At 52.4% G+C, this 27,381-nt stretch overlaps 1 protein-coding gene across 6 annotated transcripts in view; it reads right to left on the bottom strand.

The window, feature by feature from the left end:
* SMAD6 (SMAD family member 6) overlaps window positions 1–27,381 on the bottom strand; it is a 74,665-nt gene that overhangs the window by 28,383 nt on the left and 18,901 nt on the right. For 2 of the 6 annotated variants that reach the window (XM_032480898.1, XM_032480897.1), the window contains exon 4: window positions 36–114. The exons of the other annotated variants lie outside the window; for them this stretch is intronic. In XM_032480898.1, coding sequence (XP_032336789.1) covers window positions 36–114 — 79 coding nt within the window. The remainder of the gene's footprint in view (window positions 1–35; window positions 115–27,381) is intronic. 6 annotated transcript variants of the gene reach the window in all.

The raw sequence follows: 27,381 nt of genomic DNA on the forward strand, positions 1-27,381 counted from the left end.
GCACACTGTCTTACAGGACTACTCAGCCTCATCACCTTTTGCAGATCCCAAATCCTGAAAGCGGTGGGAAGGTCTGATCAGGCCTCCGGGCCTTTGTGGCAGTGGCACAGGAGGCTGTGGAGAGGTGGAAGGAAGACAAGGGCTTTAAACCCACTCCATGCAACCCCAAACAAACGATCTCCCCTCTCTGGGGCCCAATGACCTCATTGGCAAAATGGCAATAATTAAACAACCTTTCCAGGTGCTCGTCGTGAGAAGTCAACAAGTCAGTACACAGCACACGTGGTACCTGTTTGGCAAACACTACTGCCATCCCCCTACACCTTCTCCCTGGAGTGTCCCTCACTGTCCCCAGCCCAGGGCTAAATGTCACCTCCTCCGTGAAGCCTTCCCACACTCACCTAGGCAACCCCTGCTGGGATCCCAGAGCAATCTGTTCAGGTTTTTATAATAAAGATTTCTGTTTGTAAATTTTTAATTAGGTATCTGCTTCCCATTGAGGGAAGAGGCCAGAGCTGGTGGGGTGAACTCAAAGCACAAAGGTGATGTGACTTCCCGCAGTGACGCAGCAAGCCAGAGCCAGGGCTAGAGGTGACCTTGAACCCTTCTGAGCACTGGCCTGGGGCTCTCTCCGCAGAAGCCCTCCCCCAATAAGGTCTGTGATCTGTCAGAAAGTGGGGAGGGTACCTCACAGCCAAGGCTTCGGGCACTGTCCCTGGCCGTCCTGACCCACTAGAGTCTGAGTATGGCAGAAAGACCATGCCCTGGGAGTCTCCAGGGCCCAGCAAGCTTCCCAGGCCTCAATTACTCCAGCTTGAAAATGGGTGATGCCTGTTTGCCCCTCAATGGGTTTCCTAAAGAGCAAGTGAAAAGCTGGGTGGTAAACCACTTTTTTTTTAAAGGCACCATGAAATGTAAGGGATTTTTATTATGTTTATAAGCAACTATAATAAAACATACTTTACATAGCAGCTTCCTACGGAAGGAGGAGGAAGAAAGCACACTGGCCAGCCAGGACCTGGCTTCAGTTCTGGTCGTCAATAAGTCACTGTGACTCGGGGAAGTCAGTGGTGTCTCTGGGACTGTTTCCTCTTCCCAACAAAACAAAAGTTTGGGCTGGCTGACCGCCAAAGCCCCTCCGGCACCAACATCCCGCTCCGTGCCCAGCACGGTCAAGGCTGCTGAGGACGCAGCGTGCACAGATCAGGAGCTAAATACCCCGATGCAAGGATCTGCTCAAGACTGGTGAGTGCCGCAGCCAGGGCACACGGCTGGCCTCTCTCCTCCTCGCTCCCAGGCTGGCTCTGTGATTTGCTTTGACCTTGTCACGCGCCAGGTCATGTCAGGAAAGCAGCATGGCCCAGGGGCTCAGGAGACCTGGGCTTCGATCTACGAGCCTCAGTTTCCTATTTTGAGAGAGGCAGCAACAGATCCCTTCCCGCCGACCACAGGATGGCCTGTGGGCGTGGGCGGAGGGACGCACTATCAGCCTGTAAGGGATGGGAGCGGGGTTGACCATTTCTTGAGCATCTTTGTGCCAGGCAGCAGGCTGAGCCCTGCATCTGGGTACCACTTACGGCTCACAGGCAGCCGGCAAGGTCGAGGTCACAGCCCAGTCAAGGGCTACCGACTGGGCCTGTCTTCTGATTCTGGAGTGAGATGGTCTGAGCCCTTGACGCAGAGCTTTGCTCACCCACCATCATCCTCTGACCCCTGCAGAACAGAACTCAACAATGTGCAAAGCACTCTCACCCAGACAAGCACACACACACGGCCCATCTCAGTGCTTGCCCTCCAGAGCGCAGGGGCCCGTCAGGCTCTCCTTCGCTGAGAACAAACTACGGCTCCAGGAAGCCGAGACAGGGTCTCAGGGCCACCGTCAGCCTGGGTCATGGAGGGAGCCCAACAAAGACTGGGTGAATGAATTGCACGAACACCCCCGCTGGGGCTCTGCCCACATCCCCACAGCCCGCACCAATTCTGGACAGTGGCCCAGCTTCCAAACGCCAGCACCTGCTCTTGCCCAGGGACATGCCCTGGCTGTGGGGGCTTGCTCTGCGAGAGCTGGGAAGTACCAGGAATGAACCCCCTAGGAGTGACGGGTTAGTACCCCAGCTCCCTCGCCCCTCGAAGGGGCAGGGGGAACTCTGAGGTGAGCTCCGTATTGTTTCCCAAAGTCCCCAGCAGGATTCCACTCCAAGTGCCCCAGAGGTCACTGGCTTCATATAATGCTCCCTGCGCTGGTCCTCCTGCCTTCCCTTCCCCACTGTTTCCTGGGCAACCCCCTGCCCCCAATAAATCGGGCACTCAAATTTCTGTCTCAGGGTATGCTTCCGGGAACCCCCAAAGTAAGAAAACCTTGCGTTGGCACCAAACTAATCGTAGGGATGGGAGCCATTCCCAAGCTCAAGTTCCTAGAGAGACGGGAAGTGCTGTGAGAACTGCGGCTGGGTCTTGCCTGCTTTGCAACCCAGCACCAGGCAGACTGGGCTCCCAGGAGGGGCCGGTAAATGGAGCAAAACGAACATGAGGTGGCTCACTCACTGAGTGGTCACATGGAATACTCGTCCTTGTCCCGGAGAGTCCCCTGTCTAGCTGGGAGATGAGACGTAAAACAGTTCACAGAAAGAGAGAGGAATCTGGTAGCAGGGGTTTTTTTTCCAGGCATCTGGATAAAGGTTATGGGTCTTACTGAATTTTGGCTCTTCTGTCTTAGTGTGAAAACAGATTACAAGCTCCTCAAAGTCAGGGTTGAGGGGAGCCCCTCTGCGTCCCCCATAGCAACTCAGCTATGTGCCCCGGACACGAAAGAAATCAAAAAAGGGCCACTGGTTAATCTCCGAGGAAAGGCCAGGAGCCCTGGCCACAGCGTACATTTGACTGGGTGCCCGTGTGTGCTTCCCAGGTGTACACATTAACCTTGAACGACAGCAACTGGCCAGGTTTGGAAGCTGTGCTGCAGGCCCGTGATCTCCCCTTTCTCTCTTGGACGCCAAACCCAGCCTGGCAGGGCAGCTTCACCAGTCCCGGCATCTCAGAATCATTGTCCGCACACAAGAGACTGAGCTCCAGGACATCACCTGGGGTCAGGCCTCCAGCAGGCATCAGCCCAGCCCACCTCCTGCAATTAAAATCGAGAAGCCTCTAGACCCCAGAGGATTCAGTGAGGCAGTGCGCAGCCCCAGGACCACGTGGTCACTCTGTCCCCGCCCTCTGGTTTGCTACACCGGGAAGGGCCCCCAGGAGCTCCGACTCTGGCAAGTTTTAACCAGGAAGACACGACATGAGCACCTGGGGAACCCACTGAATCAGACTGGGCACCAGGCACGGGCACTGTGACAAAGGTCCCTCTGTAAACAGAGGGGAGACTGAGTCTCCAGGAGGGACGGTGACTGACCCACGGCTTCAAAGCGCACACCAAATCCGGGCAAATAAAGCTTTTGGAAAAACACATCCCATAACAGGCCTCTCCCTATAGCTTCACAAGGAAACTCCCAGCCAGTCTCCTTTTCCTGATGATCTCCAGCGGGCTAGAGAGAGTGAGGGCGCAGCAGGGAAGGGGAAAAACCCAGGGAGGGGCAGCCGTGTGACCCCTCCCCCCAAGGAGCCTCGCCATCTAATGAAGGGAAAGCGAGAGACCCAGGTGGCAGTTCAAACGCTCACGTTTTAAAGATGAAAGTACACGATTCAATTAAATGTTTAAGTGGTGTTTTCTCATACTAAATCACTGAATCGTTTGTGCATTCCTTAAATTTCTCAGGGCACTGTTCATTTTTATTTATTGTTGTAACCCAATGCCCTTAGCTGCGTGAATGGTGCTATTCGAAGGAAACTTGTTTTGCAACGGGGAAGGTTGTCCCTGGTCTCTTAAAAGGTTCATTATGTGCCTGGTAACTCCGTTCTATTAATAATCCCGGACTATATAGGCAGGGCTGACTTTCCATTTAGCATTATATTTTCCACAACTCTGTAAACAGCTCCTCCACACAAATCCTTTTGATATTCAATTCCTCCCTGGTTTTTTTCCTAACCACTCTTCTCTCTGGGCCTACTCCTTATAAAAAATTTAAAAAAAAAGATGGAAAGAAAGAAATCACCAAGTTCACATATTTTTCCAATTAAGCCATGCTTGGTGCCAAAATATATGGATCCCACTAATAGCCATAAGTAATCTTAAGGTCTTTTCCCCAAATATTTTGATTATTTTACAAATCCCCCAAGGAATGTGCTCTTAGGGTGATTTATGGAACCCCGGCAGGATTCATGATTTGGGGAGGGGTCTGGCTGCAGTGGGGCAACTTAGGATATGGGGGGGGTGGCTGTGTGCCCCCCCAAAACACCGCCTTGTGATAGGGCAGAGGCGGGGAAACCAAAGGGCTCTCAGGGAAACTTTAGGCCACCGCTGCAGGGGTGAGAAGGGTGAGTTAGTGGTTCCCACACAGGACAGACGGCTGCAGTCAGCCCTCGGAGGAAATGGTGGCTGGACCAGAAGTCGCCACCACAGATAACCCCTGACGTCTGATGATCCCCAAGTCCCCTGCATGTGCCCTGCAGCCCAACCTCTGTCAAGTTTACGCTGCTCATTTTCAACTTTTACTATGTACATATATGACTAAGGGGGAAACCACAGTGTCGAGGGAAAGCTAATCTGGAATTAAGAACTATCTGTGAATAATCTCCAGGTGAAGAAGCAATGCTGGTGGGCAGATGGGGAGGTGGCCATGGCCCAGTGGGATCTGTAAACAACATCTCCAGCCCCCTGACCATGAGATCCCTCTACCCGCAGAGAACAGCCAAGAAGACGGGGCCAGGGACCCTCAGAGACCAGCTGGGACAGGCAGGCTGGGTCCCCCACAGGGAAGTTGAGGAGTGTGGTCAGAGCTTCCCTCTGACCGAGGGGGCCCCAGTCAAGGACGAACTAGTTAGCAGGGGCAGAGGAGGCTCTCAAGTCAAGGGCAGGTGTGGTGGCAAGGGCCAGGCCTCGGCAGCCAGAGACCCCAGGCCCATCCACACCCCACTGGCATGCCCTCAGCAAACTGTGCAACTTGCCAAGCCCCAGTCTCCCCACCGTCGAGCCAAGCTAAGAAGTTCTGTCTTCCTGGCTGGATCCTCTTGGGGAAGACCAGCTGGATCAGCTGGGTTGTTCTTTGTCAATTGCAAATCAGGCCAGAAGGAATTCTGCATATTAGCACTGTTATACCAATAACTGACATACTAAACGTCCAAATGCATAGCTTAAATACACCCTCCCTTACTTATATTTTAAAACAAGATTAACCCTTCAGAGCCAATGTCTGTGCATCCTGGGATCACCCTCCCAACTCTGAAGAATTCAGTTCTTCACACTTAACTCTGACTCGAATGCCCCATGAAGCCACTCTGGGGGGACCTGCTGCATTCACTTCCACCGTAACGGTCACATTCAGAAGAAAGCCCTCTCTGCACTACCTCCATCCCCCACCATCAAACTGAACCTCATCCTTGACCGGCCGCCTGAGCAGTTTAATGAGCACACCCACCAAGGACAACAAAACCGGCCACAGCTCTAAGTGGTCCAGCCTCAGGCTGACAAAACTCAAGATACAAGAGCGTCGGCGGTCACCATCTCAGTCACCCACACAGCCAAGAGGATGTCCCCAAATGATGTTTTCCCTGAGCGTGCGAATGATTTTTCATAAGCAGGTATGCACAGATCCCAGCCCGCAGCCACCCCCCCGCCACACCACCAACACCAGGAACCCCCTGCCCCAGCACAAGTCCAGAGAGGAACTCGGAGCCTCTGTGTCAGCAGCAGGAACAATAGGCTGAAGTCAGGGTCCTTGAGGATGTGGAACAAAGAGCTGGCTCGCCGGGAAGGGAGACCTTTAACTTCCAGAAACCACACACGTCCCATCCCACACGTTGTCCCACATACCGGGAGAGCCCCAGCGTTACGTGGCCTTTTGAAGATTCCCAGGTTTGTTAAGGCCAGAGAACTCCCAGGCTTGCAAACACACAATAGGACAAGAGTCACCAACACTGCAGAGCAGCTGGAGGCCCTTCCTCTCGGCGTGTGTCCTGAAACCTCTCACCTGTCTGAGGCCCCAGAGGGTGTGGGCAGGGCAGAGGCCAGTGAGACCGGTGCCAGCCTGCCCTGTCTCCCCCAGCCCCCAGCACCTCCAGCTGATTCACGGGGAGCCTCGCTTGGCCTCTTATCAGGGCCCGACAGCCAGGCACCAGCACACATCCCCACTGGCCGCACCTTCCGCCCAGAGCAGGCCTTTGTCTCTGGCTCCAAACTGGCTGAGGGAAGTGGGGCGCAAGGGAGGGGTGGGGGTGCCAGCAGGCCCCAGAGACACTGACAAGGGGCCTCCCCACTTGATGTCATGTGATCCTCACCTAGTGACAGAGAAGCAGAGGTGGAAAGGCACTCAAGAGATCATCCACTCGCTCTGTGAATGAGCGAGTTGAGGCCCAGAGAGGGAATGGGACTTGTCTGAGGTCACACAGCAAGCTGGAGGCAGAGGCTGGGCTGGAACCCCAGCTTCCCCAGCCTGACTCCCTGTCCCATGCTAGGCTGCTGATACACCACAGTGCCCTGAGCAGGGGGCTTCACTTTTCTGGTGCTTAGTGACCCCACCAACAAAATGGATTCAGCATTCAGTCCCTGAAGATACAAGTTCAAGATGGGAAAGTGTTTTGCCAAAGTAAAAGTGCCCCCTGGAGTAGGAAGCCCTTCTCTTAGCTGGAGCAAAGGGGAAATTCAGGGAAAGGAGTGGAGGGGACAGGACAGGAGGGAGAAGGGAGCCACCAGGAGCTGTTTTACTGTGGGGCACAGGAAGGGAGATGGTGGGGCATGGGGGAGTCAAGTTGAGGGGCAGAAGGCATGCCAGCCCAGGACGCAAAAGAGGGGCCTCCTGGGTTGGAGGGGTGGGGCTCGAGGGCCAGGGGCTGGAGCTCCGGATTTTAAAAGCAGGATATTTGGCTGGGGCCTCTTCTCTCTTAAATAAACAATCCACAACCTTATTCAAAACAGAGGGGTACCTTGGGGGAAGGGCCATCACCTTACTTCCATATCCTCTCCCCAGGGGAGTGCCACCAGCTACCTCCAGGGCCCTGCGGAAGGATGAGGTGGGAGACAGTGGCAGAGACCAGGGTTGGACAGCAGCTGCCCTCCATCCAGAGGTCATCAGGGGGATCCCCATCTTGCTGGATGTGTGGGGCCAGAGTCTTGCCAACTGACACCTCCCCGCCCCTATTCTGACCATGGGCTCCCAGATTCCTGGCCTGAGAGCCATAAGGGGACCCCCGGGAACAAAGTCTAGTCCCTTAAGAAACTGAGGCTCAGTGCGGCAACCACGCCGGTCACACAGGAGCCAGGGCATGAAACTGGCACCCAGATTCCCTGTCCAGTGCCTTTCAGCACCTACGGGAGGTAGTGGGGGGTGTCCAAGCAGCATGACGGTTCACCCATCTTCTTGCAGAGACCTGGACCACTCCTCGCTCCACGTTCTTGGATTCGCTTGTCCCACAGGGCCTTCGTTCACCTGGCCAGTGTTTATGGAGCACGGACACGGTTCTAGGCTTGGGGTGTAGCCGGCTGTGAACAAGACTCAAACCCTACTTCAAAGAGCTCACATCAGCTTCTGCTGCTAACAAGCTGCTTTTTGTTGTTTGACAAACATTCACTGCAGGTCTAGTCCCCGCGAGCCCCAAACCAGACGCCAGGACGGCCAAGGCGCCGTGGTGGCCCTGCCCTGAGCCTGAACTTGTCACACGCCCTGGGCTCACGCTCCCGTGGCCTTTCAGGTGGCCATCATCTTCCCTGTCCAGGTGGATGCGAAGCCGCGTGAGACAGGGACCAGGTCTCAGCTCTTCTCTCTGCTCCCAAATGGTCTGGCCCGAGGCAGAGCATCCACTCAAAACCTGGGAGTGGACTATTTACCAAATGCCTCCCTTCCTCTGGCAGGAAGTCGCTCCCAGCACGGTGGTTTTGTTTTGTTTTTTTTTTTCCAACTCTTTCTGGGCTCGTGGTTTGGAAATAGCAAAGGGTTGTGAGTTACAAGATCCGGGCCCTCTCCTCCACGGCTGCTGGGAGAGAAAACGGATACAGCCTTTCCGGAGAGCACTCTGACCTTAAATGTGCATGGCCTTTGACCTAATATTCCCACTTCTAGGAATTTATCCTAAGGAACCAGCCAGTGATGCAAACAAAGACATACGCGTGAGGATGCTCGCCAGGAGGCAATGTTCATGATAGTTATAAAAAAAAATTTTTTTTTAAATCACTGCAACAACCTAAATGTCCAGGCCCTGGGGGACTGGTCAGTAAATACGGCACATTCATGAAATAGGAATGCTAAGCACACCTTAAAAAACACACAGAATATATGTTGAATTAAGGAGATGTTCTCAATATTGCTAAGAGCAAAACAGGGCACTACAAACAGCTGTATATACTTTTTACAGCCCCTTCTTTTCATCTGGAAATACGTATATACGTGTGTATAGCAGATTTCTACTTCCCAGGTTTTGCTAAGAAAGATGATGACAAGAAAATTAATATTCCAAGCTAGTTAAATAATAATAATGATTTTCTGTCAGGGTGGTAAAGTTAAGGGTAATTTGCTTTCTCTTTGTGCTTTTCTTGTTTTCTAAATGTTCTGCATTAATCATGCGTTAGTTTAAAAAAAAGAAAAAAAGGAAATGCTATTGGGGCGTGGCTTGCCCCCTCCCCCGCCACTAATATGCCATCTGATGTCTGTGGGAGCCTCCTTTGCTCAGCTGTCTGAGGAGGACATCAGTGACACTGACTGCTAGGAAGACAATACCTGCGCCAGTGTTGGCATACACCATCCAATTCCACACCCACAAAAGCCCTTTCAGATGGATACCCACTTTGCAGGTGCACAAACTGACTCCATGCCAGCCCAGAGGCCCCTGCTTACCATCCAAGCCGCACTGCCAGCCACCCCAAGAGAACTCAGGCCACGTCAACCTTGCAGGATTGTTTGGGAGCAGGGGGTTGGGTGGGAAGCTAAGAGAAATCTGCCCCACCGTGGAGCCACCAAGCCTTCCAAGAATGCAAACTCTCAGCTGCTAGCCTCTCACTGCACACTGCAGGGGACTCTCAGAATCTCACAGGAACAGGCCCTGCAGGGTCTCTGGCTGGTGGGTGCGTCCATGCATTCGCTCAGCCTTCCCTGGGCAGCTGCCACAGCCGGGGCAGGAGTGACTCATGGAAGGGCAGAGCACAGTTATGTCCTGATGTGGAAACTGAGGCCCACAGAGGGAAAAGTCACACAGTCAGGGTGTGGCCCTACCACATGCTGACCACGGAGGGCCAGCCGCTCTAGAATGCAGGACCTCCAGGTCGGGGGGCTGGGGGCAATCTCCAGGGAAAAGAATTTCAGGGCTGAGGATTCAGGTGAGAACTCAGTATACGCACCCACCCAAAGCCAGAAGCAGAGCCTGGGCTGGGGCCAGAGAGCCGAGTGGGCAGTCCCGAGCAAAGGCCACATGTGCCAATCCCACTGGCTTCCTTAAGTAAGGCTGGGGGCTCCGGAAGGGATGCGACTGTGAACAGGGTCAGAGACACCAGGGGTGACCTGAGAACCACCAGCTGCCTCAGGAAGGGGCACAGAGCCAGGGGGCCACCCCTTTCCCGGGGGGAGGGTCAGCCAGCAAGAGCATCATGGCCAAGTCCCATCCTTGGGACTACCAATTACTGCCCAGGAGGCCGGCTGGACACCCTGTGGGGCCCTGAGACCACAGACAGTGGGGCCGCAGAGGACCCTGTGCACCGCCTCACTGCCTGGGGAGACCCTTGTGGTGGCAGGGGCGGGGGCGTCGGGGGGGAGCTGCCTAAGATCACCAGACACGCCCTCAGCCAGGGCGAAGCCTCTTGTGCCAGCTGCAGGGGGCTAAGGGCACATGGGGAGCGAACTCATCCCTTTCACTGACAAGGTAGGAGCTAAAGTAACTGCCCTCCTCCAGGTTCTGTGAGGCTCACAAAGGTGGGGGAATCTCCAGGTGCCCCAAGTTGCTTGGAGGGGAATTCTCGGAGGGTGCGATATTGGCAGGACTACAAGGAACAGTGCCCCAGCCCCTGGGTCTGGAGCAGGGGTACCTGATCAGGACAGCAAGAGGACACCGATCCCCACCAGGAGTGGGCGGAGAAAGAGGATGGCCATCCGTGGGGTGGGAGGAGCCTCATGGACCATCACTGTGTATCCATCTGGGCTGTGAGCCCAAAGCTGCCCAAGTTGCCCCCAAAACCCCAGGCCAGAGGTTAAAGGGTCACCAGATCTGAGTAAATGACTGCTCAGCAGCTTGCAGGCTGTGGGTACACTGGACAGTGATGGGGAGAGGCCCTCTGCTCCCCTGGAAAATTGTGGGGAAACAGGACTGCTTCTCCCCGAGTCTGGCCTCCTCCCCTCAGAGACTCCCTCATCTTAATTCATGGAGGTCCTGAGCACCTGATTCTCTTAGCAGGGAACTCGAGCAGGGTGCAGCCTGACCTCCTGGTACCCAAGGGTTCAAATCAACGCCTCAGAACCTAGCAGGAGTCCCAGAGGGACGGGTGGCACTGGGGTCTCTAGGGGCATTTGTTCAAAGTGTGCATTCCTTCTGGAATTCCCTAGTGGTGATGGGTGCACAACATTGAGAATACAGCAAGAACCAGTTAACTGTACACTTTAAAATGGTGAATTTCATGTTATGTGAATTTAATCTCAATTTTAAAAACTGCCCCCACTGCTAGACCCTACCCTGGAGCTCCTCAGTCAGGAGGCCCAGGCCTGAGAGTCTGCATTTAGCAGTACTGTGGGTGATGGTGGTTCCCGGGCGGGGCTGGAAACACTCAACTCTGGGACCCTGGTTTCCATGTGAGGCTAGGTCTGAAAGTCACACTCTTGCCATCAATCTCCTCCCTCATTTTACAGATGGAGAAACTGAGGCTCGAAGCGGGGGAAAAAAAAAAAAAAGGGACCCAAAGTTCTTGCAAGATCCTTTCCTGTCTGACTGCCCCACACAGAGTTCACGGGGCAAAGGCATCCACCCCCTCCCCACCTGGACCCAAAGGAACCAGAAGACCAGAGGAGAGAGCGATTTTTTTAAATTATTATTATTGTTATTTTTTAAATACGAATTATTTCCAGCCGGAAGGCAGAGGGATGAGGGCCACTGGAGGCCTCCGGCCGCCGGCACCCAGCCAGCCTCATAAATGTCTGGCAGCTGGAGGGAGACTCAGCTCATTGCTATCGAAATGAGCTCGTTACTGCTAATTTCCCTGGCTCACCAACTGATGTATCCAGTGTGTTCCTGAATCTCCAAAGACGTTTCCTACGCCACCCTCACGGGATCTGCCAAGAGTCACCGAGTGGAGGCGGAACTTCAGGGTGGCCTCAGTTTCCCCAACCAGAGTGTGGGCAGAAGAAAAGGAGTTCATTCAACCGTAGCTGAGTCAAGCATAGTTGGGGTCAAACGTTCCCCACTGCGCGGTTCACTCCTGTGGGTGATCGGGGAGATGGCAGGGCAGTACAACCTTGCGGTGACACTCAGAATAACCCCCACCCTTATCAGGCACCCAGCAGCCTCCTGGACAGCACAAGACACCTGGCATATATTATCTCTTTTCGTTTACACAGCAATCAAACAAACTGGACATTATTACCACTCTCGTTTACAGACAAGATTCAGAGAGGTTAAGAAACTTGCCCCAAAGCACACAGCTAGTGAACAGTAAGGCCTTCCTCTAAAGCCAGGACTTTGCGAGGCAAGTTATAATAGAGGCCAAACGTGGCAGGGGCGATGCCCACGCTGTGGGCACACACAACCTAGGCGTATGTGCAAAGGCTCCTCCTTCCTGGGAGCTGACAGAGGAGGGCAGACACCCACTGGACACCCCAAGCCGGGCTGGCCAGAGAAGGCTTCCGAGAAGGTAACCTGCAAAGGCCACGCCATGTGCACCCAGGGCTGCGGAGCTCCAAGGAAGGGGTCATTAACGCTCGCAGAGCTGGGTGTCCACCTCCCTGGGCCAGGCCCAGACAGGGAGCAACACAGCCCAGAGAAGTGCTCAGGGAAGGATCGAGAAGCACTGCCCGCCCTGTGAGCAGGCCAGGTGTCCAGCTGCCGAGCCCTGGGAGAGCCATAGGCTGGAATAGGATGCAGCCATCAAAAACACTGTTTACGCAGAGTGGTAACGGCGCGGGGAAATATTTACGTAATGCGGAGGGGGAAAGGCGGAATACAAAGCTGTATTTTTTAACAGAAAAAAACATTTAAACAGAATAAGCCAAAAACGTTCCCAGTGGCTATCTCTGCAGGGAAGAATGATCTCTTTGCGTTTTTCTATGCTTTCCACATTTTCTAGAGCGAGCCATGTGCTTCTTTGAAAAACAAAAGCAAACAGGTGTGTTTTAAGCAAACCAAAAGGATGCCGCTGCCGAACCCCCAGACAAGGATGAGGGAGCTGCACGGGGAGACGCAACCTGAGTGAGGCTCTCTTCTCCAGGAGGTCCTGGGGTGACAATCCGATGCCCCAGGGAAGATGGACACATAATCCCGCGGGTTCACTGGCCACCTCTAGGGTCCTGAAGGCTGATGGGTTAAGCAATCTGCACCTGGGTTCCCTATGCCACCAGGCGAGGGCCTTAGCTCCCCACAGGTGATACAGGACCAAGAGATGGACGCCTGAGAATGCGCCGCATGGACTCAAAAGATGCTGCACAAATGTTCCCGGAGTCTACCGTCCACGACTTTGCTCCAAAAACAAGGTGCCCCACAAGCCCTGAAGCCCCGGGGCTACACCTTCTGCATTTCAGCCCCTCTATCTGAACCTGCGCTCTGGCCCCAGACGTAGTCAGCACTCCCACACTCAGCCCGCCACTTGGAGGGGGCAATCAGGAGGACTGCTCCCTCAATAAAGCAGGGTTGTTCATAACCACATGGATGCCTGGGGGCTGCCATGTGGAAAAGTAGTCCTAAGCTGACCTTAGGCGAGGAGGGCAGGGAGGGAACACTGTCTTCTTTGCCACGGCAGCGTGACAAAAACCCACTGGTGAGACAAGATACTCAAGGACAGAGAGGAAACGGAGCATGGCAATTGCATAAGGGAGGTTTCTCTTTTTTCTATTTCTGAACTCCCTGTTAATCGCCATACTCGTTTCATGCACCCCCCCCCCCAATTTTCATGGCAATGGCATGAACAGATATATTTATAAGAGTGGCCCGTGTACACAATCATCCGGTGTCCCATTCGAAGCCTGAGACCAGCAATGCCCTCCCCACCACACACACATTTCAGCTGTGCCCTCACCACTCTCTTGTGTCCAACCTTCCTTAGCATCTTGGTCCTATCTGTCCCACAAGAAAGAGCTCCCTACAGGCCAGGGGCTGTTTCATTTATCTGTGTCCCCAGCCAGTGATGCGAAAACAGCCTCTCAGTGTATATTTTCAACAGAATTTAACACCAGGCTTTAAAAAGCCATTCTCCTTTTGCGAGATGAAGAGAGTCTGTGGCTGGCTGGTGACTGAGCCCAACAACGTGAATGTATTTGATGCCACTGAATGGGACACTGAAAAAATGATGAAAGTGGTAAATTTTATATTATGTGTATTTTGCAACAATTTTTTAAAAAGCCTTTTTTTTAAATGCCAAAAAGAACAAGGGTCTTAGGGCTCCCTCTCCCAGCGGGGTCCTGGCCCCCCTTCCTCCCCAGCTCCTCTGCCTCCCACTGGGCCGTGGCCCATCTCTAAAGGGGGGCAGCTGCGCTCCTCACTTCCGTGTTTACCCGGAGTGGAGTTCTGGGAAGCGGAGGCTCAGCCCAGGCTGGCTGGGGCCCGGCTCCAAGGCTCCGGGTTTGCCATAGGGGCCTTTTTCCACCTACCCAGGTCCAGAGCTGGCACTGCATGACTTCCTGGCTCACTTGCATTTTTTTTTTTCCTCTCTCAAGTCATTTAAACCTGTTTACCTTTGGGCTACAGAGGGCCTAGGCTCCAGGCAAACGAACTTCAGTGCCAGCCACGAGGAGTGGCAAGAAAAGGGTACCCTCCTAGGGACAATGGGGTGAGAAGGGAAGATGGGACTCCCCCCCAATTCCCTCAACAAAATCCTCCCTTCTCCCTCCTATTCAATGCCCATTTACCAAGTGCCTCCCCGTGCCAGGCACCGCCCTCGGACACGGAGAAGCATCGAGCTAGCAGTGAAAGGGACTGGCAGACCCCTTGCCCGTCCCTGCTAAGACGTGAACTGCTATCACTGAGTCTATGCCATGAGTCGATGGAGGATGGGGTGACCGGCTCTGCTGTGGGGGCCAGGGCAGGCTCCAGAGAGGAGGTGGCATGTGCTGGACCTTGGGAAGGAAGAGTTGGCCCAGTGGATAAAAACCTCCTGGCAGAGCACTCCAAGAAGAGGGAGCAGCGAAAGTTCGGGGGCTGTGAGAGAGCCTGGCGTGCTGGCAGCTCGGGGTAGGGCCTGTGTGCCAGGCTGGACTTCCGCCTGCTGGTGGCAGGGAGCCGTGGGAGGACGCCGAACTGGGGAGGCGATGAATGGGGCCCAGGCTCCCTGCCTCTCCCCAGCACATTCCCCGGCCCAAGCCAGGGCAGGGGCTCTGTGGACTTTCAGGTACCAGAGGGTTCCCTCTTGGTCTCTGGTGTATTCCCTTCCACATTCATGATCAATGAAACTGAATGGCCTGGGCTTCAGCATTTTTCAAAGCTGCCAGATGATTCTAATAGACTCTGCTGTCAGGCAATGCCTTGTTGAAGCAAGATACTGCCCCCCAAAACCTTTTGTTAGTGCTGGACCCATCTGAGTTGGAAAACATAAGCTTCGGTGTCAGCCCCATTCATCTGTATGAATCTTAGGTCCACCACTTACAAGTTATGTGCCCTAGGGAGGGCTGTCAGGTAAAATACAAGATGCCTGGTTAAAACATGAGTTTCAGATGAACCACAAATAACTTCAGTGTAAGTATATCCCAAATCAACATCTCCATTGGTCACCCAGGTGAAAAAAGGCAGCGAGACACTCGGCCTAAAGCCAGTACTCAGTAGGTGAAAGTTACTTTCTTCTTCCTTTCCTCTCAGAACCCGGTCTCAGTAGAGATCTTCTTTTCCCGATGAAAAATGTCAAGCATACAGCAAAAGTAGGAAGAACAGTAACAGTAAACTCCTGTGTGCCCACGGAGTGGATGCTGTTACACGCCCCGCCCAGCATCCCTCCGTCCCCAGCTACTGGGAGGTGCGGGCTGCTAATGGTTCACAGATGCCCCTTCCTGGGAGAACTGTCCTGGGGCAGGCGATTAGAGTCCCCCTCCCAGAGTGCGTGAGCGCACGCCCGCCCACAGCCAGTGACTAACGGACATGGGAACAAAAGGCTGATCCCTCGCTTCAAGGTGTGACCAACTCCGAGGTGCAGTTCCCGTTCCAGAGCTCCCCGTGGGTCAGGCTGAGGCTGGACTCCAGCTGCGCCCACATCTTTGCTGCCCTCACTGGCTTCTCCCGAGAACATGCCCCCCCCCCCCCCCCCGTCAGCTGCATGCGTCCCAGTCCTCATCTCAGGCTCTGTTTCTCAGACCTCAGACTAGACTGACTCTCACTCGGATTCAACAATTATTAAGATTGCTTCATTCAGGCCCTTTTATTTAATTATTTGCATGTTTGTTTTGGCTAAAGTAGCGCCTATCATTTCCCCCTACATCCTTCATTATGCATCTCTAAAAAAATGTGAGCAGCTAAGGTTTTGACTTCCTTCCCTGCTTTCCCTCCCAAAGGGAGAAGGCTCTTGTGGGGAAAAGAGTCATAGTTTCCAGCGGTGCCAAGGGACAGAGACCAGAGGCCAACCAGGCGGGCACCAGGCCATCTACTCTGGCTCCAGCCCAGCCCTGGACTATGGCGTGGCTTTGGTGGCCAGCAGGCCTTGGTCACCCCAGGTCCCACCTCTTTTGTGTGGATCAAGAGCTCTGGGACAGTGTCCCAGCATCCTCTTGGGGACGCTGCCAGGGTTTAAGTGTCTCTCTATTCTTAAAGAAGGGTATGGCACGGAAAGGCCAACCCAGCCGTGGCTACCCGCTGGCCGAAGTCCCCACCCGGCTTTCTGCCTGGACCCTGGGCAGTCCCACCAACCAGGAGGCCCAGCGGCAAGGGTCCACCCTCTTCCACACCAAGGAGCCTGCTTCAACGGGAGGTAGCATGGATGCGGGAAAAGGCACACCAGCTTTCTTTTTAAAATCGTGATGAAAGACACAGTAAAAGTTAACCATTTTAACCATTTTCAAATGTACAGTTCAGTGGCATTAAGGACACTCACAACACTGTGCAGCCAGCCACCACCACTATCTAGTTCTAGAACTTTCTCATCACCCCGACGGAAACCTTGTGCCCATCAGCAGCCCCTCCCCACAGGCCAGCTTCTGAGCTCAGAGAAAACTTGGGTTTGGGTCACAGCTCCTTCACTGGCTCCCTGTGTGACCCTGAACCTCAGTTTCTTCATCTGTAAAATGGGATAAGAGCTCAAAGGTGCCATGAAAACCAAAGCTAATGGGTATCGAATGCTGAGCTGCTCCTGGCTCTTTTAAATGCAGGCTGGGCTGGGGTCTCTGTGGCTGGGGATGCTCTTTCCCCCCTTCCCCTCTCCTCCCAGCTTGTACCCTTTCAGTCCCGGGGCTGTCTGCAGTGGCTAAGGAAAGAGGAGGCTGCTTCCCTCTCCCAGAGGCAGAGCAACTGGAACGAGGACTAAAGGGTTCCAGTGTTTTCCCTTAGCCATGCCCAGACCCGGTTCCAAACCAAAGAGTTACAAAGGCCTTTAAACTCCACACTCGGGGCGAGGTCAGCCAAAACCCGCATTTCCAAGCACGGTGCTTTCATACTTTGAAAACAGCCAAACGTGAACTGGCCACTTCTGAGGGTCACAGCTCCCGGCGGCCTCTTGGCTGCTGGCACTGATGGCCGCCTCGCCAGCCTCTCCCTCCCTCCCAGCTGTGGAGTCACCGCCCAGTCACCAATGTGGGGCTGTCTTTCCCGCGTCCAAATCAGGGCTGAGGGCCTGAGTTTGGGAAGAGGAGACCTGTCCTCTCATTAGCTCCTGTGCAACCCCGGGCAAGTCCCCTGCCCTCTCGGGTCTGTGAAGTAAGGAGAGGGTTCCCTGAGGGAGGGATTCAGCTCTCTTCCAAATCTCCCTGCCTGTGGTTTATGTGAACAAACATCAGGCTCAGAGCTGGAAGGGATCTCACCAGGTCATCTGACCCAGTTCTCTCCACTGCCTTCCATTTTACAGACAGGAAACTGACAACCGAAGCCTGGGGTGACTCGCCCAAAATGTCATATCTGTCTTGGTAGGATAAACTCATACTTGACTATCTTAGGGACTATCATGGGCAGAGGTGATGTTCCCAAAAGTCCAGGAGCAAAAAATTCTCCACTTTGCAACTCTTCCTCTGAAACATGACACCCAGCACCCAGCACCAAGCACCATAGCCATTAAAATCCTATGCAGACCACGTCAATGTATAAAAATTAGACACTAGTGAAAAATAATTGGGAAATGTTTTACAAGAAACATGGAGTACATTGGTGTAAATTTAACAATAATGTACAAGATCTATGGCTTGAAAACTACAAAACACTAACGAGACAAATCAAAGACCTAAATATATGGAGAGATATACCATATTCATTGATTGGAAGACTCCATATTGCCTAGATGTCAGTTCTGCCCAAGCTGATCTATAGATTTGATGCAGTCCCAATCAAAATCCCAGAAGGATTTCATAATAATCATTAGCTGATTCTAAAATTAGTATGAAAATGCAAATGCTTGGAATAACCAAAACAACTTTGGAAAAGAAGGAAGTGGAGGACTCACGCTACCCAATTTCAAACCTTACGATGAAGCTACAATAATCAAGACAGTGCAGCACTGGTAAAAGGACAGACACAGACAATGAAACCGAATAGGGTCCAGAAAGAGAACACGTATAAATGATCAACTGATTTTTGACAAAGGGGCCAACATAATCTGAAAAAGAAAGGGTAATCTATTCAACAAACAGTACTGGAAAAATTTTACCTCCCTAGGCAAAATGAAGAAAAAAAAGAAAGAAACTTGACCCTTATCTCACACCTTGTACAAAAATTAACTCAAAATGGGTTCTAAAACTAACTGTAAAACCGAAAACTATAAAACTTCTAAAAGAAAACACAGGAGAAATCTTTGTGACCTTGGGTCTGGCAGAGTTCTTCGTATGCACAAAAAGCATGAAAAAATTGAATGATAAGTTGGACTTCAGCAAAATTTAAAACTTCTGTTCTTCAAAAGACTCCATTATGAAAAGAAAAAGACAAGCCACAGACTGGAAGAAAACATTTACGAAACGCATATCCCTTAAAGGGCTGATAACCAGATTATATAAAAACTCTCAAGACTCAATAGGAAAGCAATCAACCTAATATAAAAAATGTACGGGGGCGGGAGGGACTAGCTCAGTGGTAGAGTACGTGCCTAGCATGCACGAGGTCCTGGGTTCAATCCCCAGTACCTCCATTAAAAATAAGTAAATAAGTAAACTTAATTACCTCCCTCTACCAAAAAATAAATTTAATAAAAATAAAGTGATATTATTTTTTTTAAAAAGTGCAAAGATCAGAACAGACACTTCACTGAAAAGATGGCAAGTAAGCGCATGATAAGATGCTCAGTATCAGTAATCATTAGGAAAATGTGAATTAAAACCACAATAAGATACCACTACACATCTATTAGAGTAACTCAAAACTAAGCCAACCATACTAAGGGCTGGTGAGGATATGGAGTAACTGGAACTCTCATATGCTGCATGGCAAAATGGTACAAACTTTGGAAAGTAGTTGGCAATTTTTTATAAAGTCAAGCATACCTTTAACGATACACCCAACAGTCTTACCCCTAGGTATTTACCCAAGTGGAGTGAAAACTTAAGTTTATACAAAAACCTGAACACAAAAGCTTAAATAGCCAAAAACACCGCAGATAACCCAGATGTCCAACCATGCAACACAGTTGAATCTCAAAGGATTATTCTGAGTTAGAGAAAAAGGTACAAAAGGCTACTTGCTGTATGACTACATTCGTAGGGTGTTCTGGAAAAGGTAAAATCAGAGAGAGAAAAATCACATGGGTGGTTGCCAGTAGCCCAGGAGGAGGGGTAAGCGGGGGGGGGGGGCCACAAAGGGGCACCAAGGAACTTTTGGAGGTGATGGAAATGTTCTGTATCTTGAATATATGATAACGCTACGGAACTGTCAAAATTCATAGAACAGGACACTGTCAAAAAGCTTTACTGGGTATAGATTGTATCTTAATAAATCAACCCAAGCAGCCTCAAGAGAGCTTGTCTTGCTTCTACAAACAGTCTAATAGAATGTGGGGGTTATTCTGGCCCAGAGCAGTAAAGTAACTTGTCCAAGGACACAGGCTCTGGGGTCAGGTGGATTTGTGTTCGAATCCCAGCTCTGCTACTTATTAGCTTGTTGCCCCCAGACAAACTGCTTCCCCTCTCTGAGCCTCAGTATTCTCATCTGGAAAATGGAGGCCAAGTCCTAATCGAGCCTACATGACTAGGACTGACTGAGCTTAAGGAATAAGAGACACAGGATAGTACCTGCCATGTGTTCTGCGGTACTCAAATTTTAGCCATTATAATTACTTCTCCTACTGCTGTTGTCATTCTTACTGTCAAAGAGCCAAGGCTGAGTGACAGGGAATGACTTCAATCCATGTCTTCCTGCAGGAGGTGGGCAATGCCAGACACCAGGACCAGCAGTTTCCCTAGCCAGCAGAGGCAAGCCCAGACTCTGCCCAGAAGGCATTCACAGCCTGGCTGAGGACAGCAGGTAAGCTGAGTGCAAAATCAACCCACGGCCAGGGAGTGGTACAGAGGTGAAAACTACTGGAAGTTCTGAAAAGAGAGAAGCCTTCTGGAAACATGTAATCCCTGAAGGCTTCCTGGAAAAGGAAGGCTTTTACTGAACCTCAAAGGATCAATCAGATATAATTAAATCAAAGGAAAGGTGCTATCAAGAAGGGGGAGAACCAGAAAATTCCTCTACCCCTACCTTCTCCCTCAACCACCCCTAGCAAAACCCAGCAGGCAGCCCACAGCCTCGGCATTTCCTCCCAAGGAACAGGCCTGGGCCAAGGGGAGGTGCAGGCATGACAGCAGAAAGTCCGGGTACCATGCGTCAGCCAGGTACCCACATGTGTCCCCACATCTGGGCAGGAGGGTCGGTTGGAGGGCTGCCCTGGGATGCTAGGTTTTCATTCCCCACCTCCTTTTTTTTTTCCAGGGACCTGAATTTGGGTTTGTCTGGGGAGTGTTTTCTTAAGCCCAAGTGTTTTTCCTGCGGCCCAGGCCCGCCCCCTCCTGCCCCTCCTGGCCTGAGTCTGGAGCTCCGGGCCAGTGGAGGCTGCCTGGCGGGGCCGCGGGCCGCCTTTGATGCGTGCCCCTCTCCAGACTTCAATGTCGCTGTGTGCACGGCCCCTTTAATAAGTTATTTCCGTGGAAAACCCTGGTAACTCGGTCGTGAATCAAGCCTATAAACACCTCCAACCCATCAAAGCACCCAAGAAAGGGAGGGGGTGGGCAAGCGGGGAAAATCTCTTACGGTAACTCACACACTGCTCCCTCAGAAGGGCCCGGCGGCCCTGATGTCAGAGGCCCCGCTGGGCCCCGGCCAGCCCACCAAAAAAGCGACAGGTCCCCCGAAGTCCAGGCATCCATAGCCCCCCAAGGACACTGCTTGTTTGTGTGTCCCCGGACGAGGCGAGAGTCCCAACCCGACGCCCGCAAGATTTACAGCCCGGGGAAGCAAACCCGGCCGGCTGCTCCCGGGGTACAGGAATGTAATGTTTTGGCTACCGGTGAAAGGCCCAGTTTATTGGAAACACACTTCTTTTCCAATGTTTGGTTTCCTTTCACTCTTTTCTCCTTTTTGTTTTTCCCAGAGTGCACTGCCCAGGGCCTTCAGAAAGGATATGGAGCTAAAATCCTGCCTGGGAGGGGAAGCAGGGAAGTGGGGAATGGGACCTGAACTCATCCGAGGGGCGGGCTGAGCGCCACCTCCGTGTGGGCAGAGACCCACGCATGCCCTGCGGAGACCCCAGGTATGGACCAGTGCTCTGTCCCCTGGGAGCTGTGGAGCCAGGGACAGGCACCGCCGCTTTCTGGTCTCATCTGTGCCATGTGTGGGATGAACCAAAGGCTCCTAGAAGTGCTTCTGCCTGACGGCTGTGGTCTTGGACGACAGTCTAGCAGAGCAGGGAAGAAAGCTGACCACTTGTCTGACGTAGAGCTCAGCGAGCCCACCCCCAGGTATATACCCGAGAGAAGCGTGACCTTGTGTCCACAGAAAGGCTTGCCTGAGAATTCTGATTAGTAACATCATGGGTACAAGCCGGAAACTGGGACCTGCCCAAGTGCCCATCAGGAGTGAAACGGAGACACGAGGCCAGGAGAACCATGGTGGTGCCCATGGACTATTACCCAGCAATGAATGAGCAATCACAGGTGCTCACAACAGTATGGGTGAGCCCCAAACTTCGTCATGTTAAAGAAGAGGCCACAAGATTGGCAGCTGCCAAAGGTGGGGGCAGGGGACAATGGTTGAAGGGGGTCAAAAGGTACAAATTTCCCATTCTAAGTAAGTCCTGGAGACTTAACGTACAGCATGGTGACTATAGTTAAGGATGCAGTATTGTATATTTGAAGGTTCCTAAGAATAGATCTTAAAAGTTCTCATTACAAGAAAAAAAAAAAAACATTTACCACTCTGTGAGGTGATGGATGTTAACTAAATTTATGTGGTAATCATTTCACAATACATACATATATTATGTTGTACACATAAACCTCATACAATGTTCTGTTTAAATTATATTGGAAGGAAGGAAGGGAAGGAAAGAAAGAAGGAAGGAAGGAAGGAAGGAAGGAAGGAAGGAAGGAAGGAAGGAAGGAAAGAAAGAAAGAAAGAAAGAAAGAAAGAAAGAAAGAAAGAAAGAAAGAAAGAAAGAAAGAAAGAAAGAAAGAAAGAAAGAAAGAAAGAAAGAAAGAAAGAAAGAAAGAAAGAAAGAAACCCACAGTGTATGTTTCCATTTTGAAGCAGCAGCTTCAAAAACAGGAAAACTAGCCTATGATGTTCCAAGTCAGGACAGAGCCTGTTCCCTAAAGCAACAGTCAATCCACCGATCAATCCAAAGTGTTTCCAGGATGTGCAGCCGTGGCCCACCATAGAGGAATGTTTGGCCCTCCCGGAGTGGCATTCAAGGCCCTCCCCATGGGCCTCACTTCTCACTGCCCTGCCAGGATCCTTCCCTTCCCAGAACAAGCATCTTCACATTGTCTTGCCTCTGGCCAGCATTCCTCTGGGCCTGGGTTGCCCTTTCCCCCTCATTCTGGTGACACCCCTCTGCCTCCTTCACCCAGCCCCACTCCCAGCATGCCTTGCAGCCACCCTGGGGCTGCCTCCCAGCCCCCACTGTTCGTTTAGGAAACAGAATTTACCCTGCCTCTCTAGGAAGTGATTTTCCCCTCAATCTTTCCAATCAGATCCTAAGGTTCCCGAGAAGGCCCTACCTTGGGTTTCTGCTTCACATAATCCTATCCCGCATGCTAATACCGAGTTACCAATCCATTTAATTACCACTGACAGAAAACTCAATGTACACCAGATACTAGGCCACCTACGATACATATGGGAACTCCACGGGGTCCATGAGGTCCCAAGCCCACTTGTCAGAAGTGGAGTGAAGTGAGGCTACAAAAGGGAGGCCACGTGATTTAAACCGCAGGTCTGCTGGCCCCAAAGCCTGGGATTTTCAGCCCAGCCCTCTTGGGTCCCCAAGCATCCTGTCATCCAAACCCCTCACACCACATCCTACTCCAAGGTCTAGAAGCAGGCTGGGCAGCACTGAGCGTCTCATTTTATAATTCAGTAAAGCTGTTCAGACCCAAAGGAGGCATCAGGGCAACAAGGAGGGACTCGGGGCTCAGATGGGGCTGCCCCAGCTTTCTTGAGCAACCACAGAAAGCCCACTTTCCTGCAGAAGATGAAGACGGCAACATCCCCGCAGAGGCGCTGGTCCAACGCTCGCCTTTAGCTGAGTGTCTTTGAGCATCGCTTTAACCACCTCCCAGACTCAGATTTCTCCCCTGAAAACTGGAGGTCCCAACACCCACTTAAACAGGTTATGTCGAGAATCAAATGTGCAGGCCTTCTGGTGACCTTCAGAGGGAGGGTCAGACATGACCTCACTGGCGCTCTCCCACCACTAACCAGAGACACAAAGGGCAGCTGGTGGGACCAGAGCCGGGCAGCCCACATGCAGAACAGGCTGCTTTAAGATGTCATGGGTGCCCACCCTCAGGAGTGACTGAGTACAGGCTGGGGGCCTAGATATAGACAAGGCTCGTGCCTCGACGCAAAGATGGCCCAGACTCTCTAGGTTCCTTCTAGGTCCGTCTAGATCTGGGCTCTTAGCCTTGGCTGCATATTAGAGAATCACCTGGGGAGTTTTTAAAACTCTGATGTCCAGTCCCTCCCCAACCATTTCTGAACTGGGGTCTGAGCTTTTTTTATTTTAGTTTTTAATAGACTTTATTCTTTAAGAGCAGTTTCAGGTTCACAACAGAATTGAGCAGAAAATACAGAGTTCCACTAGCCCTCCCCATCCACACATATACACTCCCCTACCCTCAACATCCCTCATCAGTGTGGCGTCTTTGGTACAACTGATGAACCAACATGGGCACGTTATTATCAACCAAAGTCCACAGTTTACATTAGGGTTCACTCTTGATGCTGTACATTCTATAGGTTTTGACAAATGCATAATGGCATGTGGCCACCACTACAGTATCATACAGAATAATTTCATTGCCCTAAAAATCCTTTGTGCTCCATCTATTCATTCCTCCCTCCTGGGGTCTGAACTTCTTTAAAACTCCTCTGTTGGCTCTAATGTGCAAAGAGGGTTGGGAATCAATGAGTGAGATCAGCTGACCCATTTTACAGATGGAGAAGCCGAGTGGAAGCGCTCTGATTCCACCAAGAGGTGTTGGACAGAGCCAGGACTAGAACCTGGGTCTCCTAGCCCCGAGGCCAGGTGTGGCACTACCTTTAGACTCAGAGGAAGGCCCTGGGGCTCTGTCTGACCTTTGCCCTGTGAGGAAGAGGGCAGGCAGCTAAAACACAGCTGAGCAGCCACATTGGAGGAGATGGGGTCTGCCTCCCCAAGCGCCTGTGCTCCCCAGACTCAAAGAGGCTAGAGCCGGAGCCAGAGCCAGAGCCAGGGGGTACTGCACTCTGCCCCCATCCCTCTCCCAAAACGCCCCACTCACTACATCTGCCCATCAAAGCCCCCCCACCAGCCACAAGCGGCTTCCCAGGGCTGCTCAGGGGTCCTGGAGCTCCCAGCCTGGCCCTGCCCGGCCCTTCCCCTCCTGACTTCAGGCTGGCTGATGACTGTGTGCTGGAGCCCACCTCCCCACCTTCTCCCCATCTCTGGCCCAGAAGGCCTGGCAGCCCGGCTCCCCCCTGCTCTGTCCAGAGCTGGCGCTGCCCTGGACGACTCAGAGAGTAAGACGGCTTCCAGGCTCCTGTCTCCGAGCTCCCCCTCTCCTTTTAAAGATCAATGAAAGCCTGGGCGATGATTCACCTTGCAGTCTGGGGCAGAGCTTCTGATGTCCGCTGCAGACACGAGACCTCTGTTTTTCCAAACCCAGAGAGACGTCTACTACAGGGTGAGGGTGGCGTCCCTCCCTTGTGGCAGGGTGGCCCTGGCTTTGCAGAAATGCCACCTCTCTGGGCCTTACCCTCTCAGGCTGGGGGTGCTGGGCCCCAGCTTGCGGGGAGGAAGGTGGGGAGGCATGGGAAAAGGGCCTGTGAACACGAGGAATTCTTTCCACACAGGGCAACTGGAAAAGCGATGCTTCTCGGCTTCCCTTGGGGCCATGGGCCACGGAGAGAGAATGTTTCATATAAAAACATCTGACAAAGTACCTTCAGGATGTATTTTCTGCATCAAAGAAGGAGCTCTTGGCAGCAGGCGCTCTACCCTGACAAGGAAACTTTTGAGCGTGGCTCCCAATTGTTACAGACACCCAGGGAAGCGTGCCAGTGGGGACAGGAGGATGGTGAGCCATGGGGCCCAGCAGACAGATGGCTGTGATTAGGCTGGATGAAACCAAGTGCATTTTCTGGAATTTCAGGTCTCCTCAGAAAACCTGCTGTTTCTCCCCATCATGTGGGCCACCCGAGGCGGAGTGAGGGACAGGGGCCGTCGGCCTCCAGCTCAGGGGCACACAGCCCTGGACAGCCACAGGACTCCCCCTTGGTCCAGCTGCCTCCCTTCAGAAGCCCACCAGCCCATCATCTCACCGGCCATTCATTAATTCATCCAGCAACCATCCGATGAGCGGAGCCGTCCTGGGGCCTGGTGACTGTTGCTCATGCTGACACTCAGGTACCCAGGAAAACCGAAGCTCCAGATGCGCAAGAACCACATGAATCCTGTATCTTCCAGGGGGCAGAGAGGGTACCACACCAGACCCCGGGGAGCCCAACAGGGGCCAGTCTGCCTGGGTTCTGATCCGAGTTCCACTGCTTTCTAGCTGGGCGGAAGGAAGTTACTTAACCTGAGCCCCAGGGACTCCTCCTTTAAATTTGGCTAATAAAAGTGGCTACCTCCTAGACTACTGGGACGATTTACAAACAAAAACGCTTAGCATAGCACTCAGAGTGCCTGGCACAGGGCTCTGTGTTAGCTGTGATTATTAAATGCATTATGATCTTTCTGTCTTTATTTTTATGTGTTCTCTCTGTTTTCTAGATCTCTTTGTCAGGCAAAAATTCATTCATTCATTCATTCATTTACTCCACAATGACCTTCAGCTACTGGCAAAGCCCTGTGCTGGATGCCAGACAAGGTCCAGAGCCCCTCAAGTACCAAGTATGTCCCAAAGTTCCCCAGGCCCCACTGACCACCATCTTTCTGTTCTAGCTCATTCCTCCAGATTCAGGACATCTCTGTATTCACCTTAACCCATTTCCCCATCTCTCACATATTATCTATCCTTCTAGCCACAGACAAAACCCAGAACGCACGGTACTACTGCATACCTCTCTGCTTCTACACAAGCTACTCTTTCTTACAGGCTGTCTGTACCCCGTTATCCTCCTGGTGAACTCCTAGTCACCCTACAAAACCCAACTCAGAATCACTTTCTCCTTGAAGCTTTTCCTGAACACCTCATTCCCACAACAGAGTCTCCTGCTCTTGTTTCTGTGCTGATGCCAAGCCTTGCCCACGTCTCCACAGCACTTGGGACAATCGTTCACCATGGTTTACCTGCTGTCTACCTCTCCTTCCAGAGCAGCAGCTCCTGAAGGGGAAGGTCCTAGCTTTCCTCACTTTTTATCATCTGCACTGGCTCGCAGTCAATACATTGACTTGGCACCCCAAAGCCTAGTCAGGAAACACACCAGCCCAGGGGTCCTTTGTCCGGGACCCTGAAGGGTGTAAGAGCTGTGTGACCTCTGACAAATCAGTCACCCTCTCTGGGCCTCGGATTCTTCATGGGTTAAGTATACCCCCACTCCAATCCCCAGGCTTTAGTGCTCTGGGGCGGGGGGAATGATGTCCAGGACATCCTCCACATGGCCTTGTCCCAGGCCTTAGTTTTGCTGTGGGACAATGATGAGAAGCTAAGATGCTGTAGGCCAGAAGCCTCAGCTCTCTGCATACACCCCTCAAGGCCCAGGAGCTGGTACCCTCTGCCTGGAACACATCAGTATCAAGAGGCCCCTGAGATCAATGGCCTAATATCCCCAATATACAGCTGAGCAAACTGAGACAAGAGAGGTGAGGACGTCACAGCACAGAGTAGATGGCAAGGCCAAGCCTGGAACCTGCTCGGGGGCGCTGCTCACCACCCCATGTGCTTCTTGGCAAACCAGGTTGGCCAGACCCCTTCCACAACTACCTGGTCCTCCCAGGATTACTGGGGTCACCTCTGTCACTCCTGCCCTTGACCCCTCACCACCTCTACCCCAGCCCCAAACAACCATCCCAGAAAGAATGGGTCCCTCTGTGAGACACCTGGGAGGTTTTAAAGAGGGAAGAAGGCTTTTTCTTTTCTTTTGTTGGTTAAAGCTAAAACAAAAACAAAGACACAAGGCAGATTTGATGCAAGATCCAAATACTGCTGACTTTGGAACCAGAAGTGAGTGCATCCCCTTCCCCAACCCCCACCCTAAGGACAGGCAAGGAGTCGGCGGCCATTTCTGAATCAGAAAGGGCAAGCTGGCCCTGGTCTGGGAGCTCAGCCGCAACCTGTCCACTAGACGTCCAAGCCGGAGCCTGACCCA

Source organism: Camelus ferus, chromosome 6, assembly GCF_009834535.1.
Source record: "Camelus ferus isolate YT-003-E chromosome 6, BCGSAC_Cfer_1.0, whole genome shotgun sequence".
In the NCBI taxonomy this organism is placed as follows: Eukaryota; Metazoa; Chordata; class Mammalia; order Artiodactyla; family Camelidae; genus Camelus; species Camelus ferus.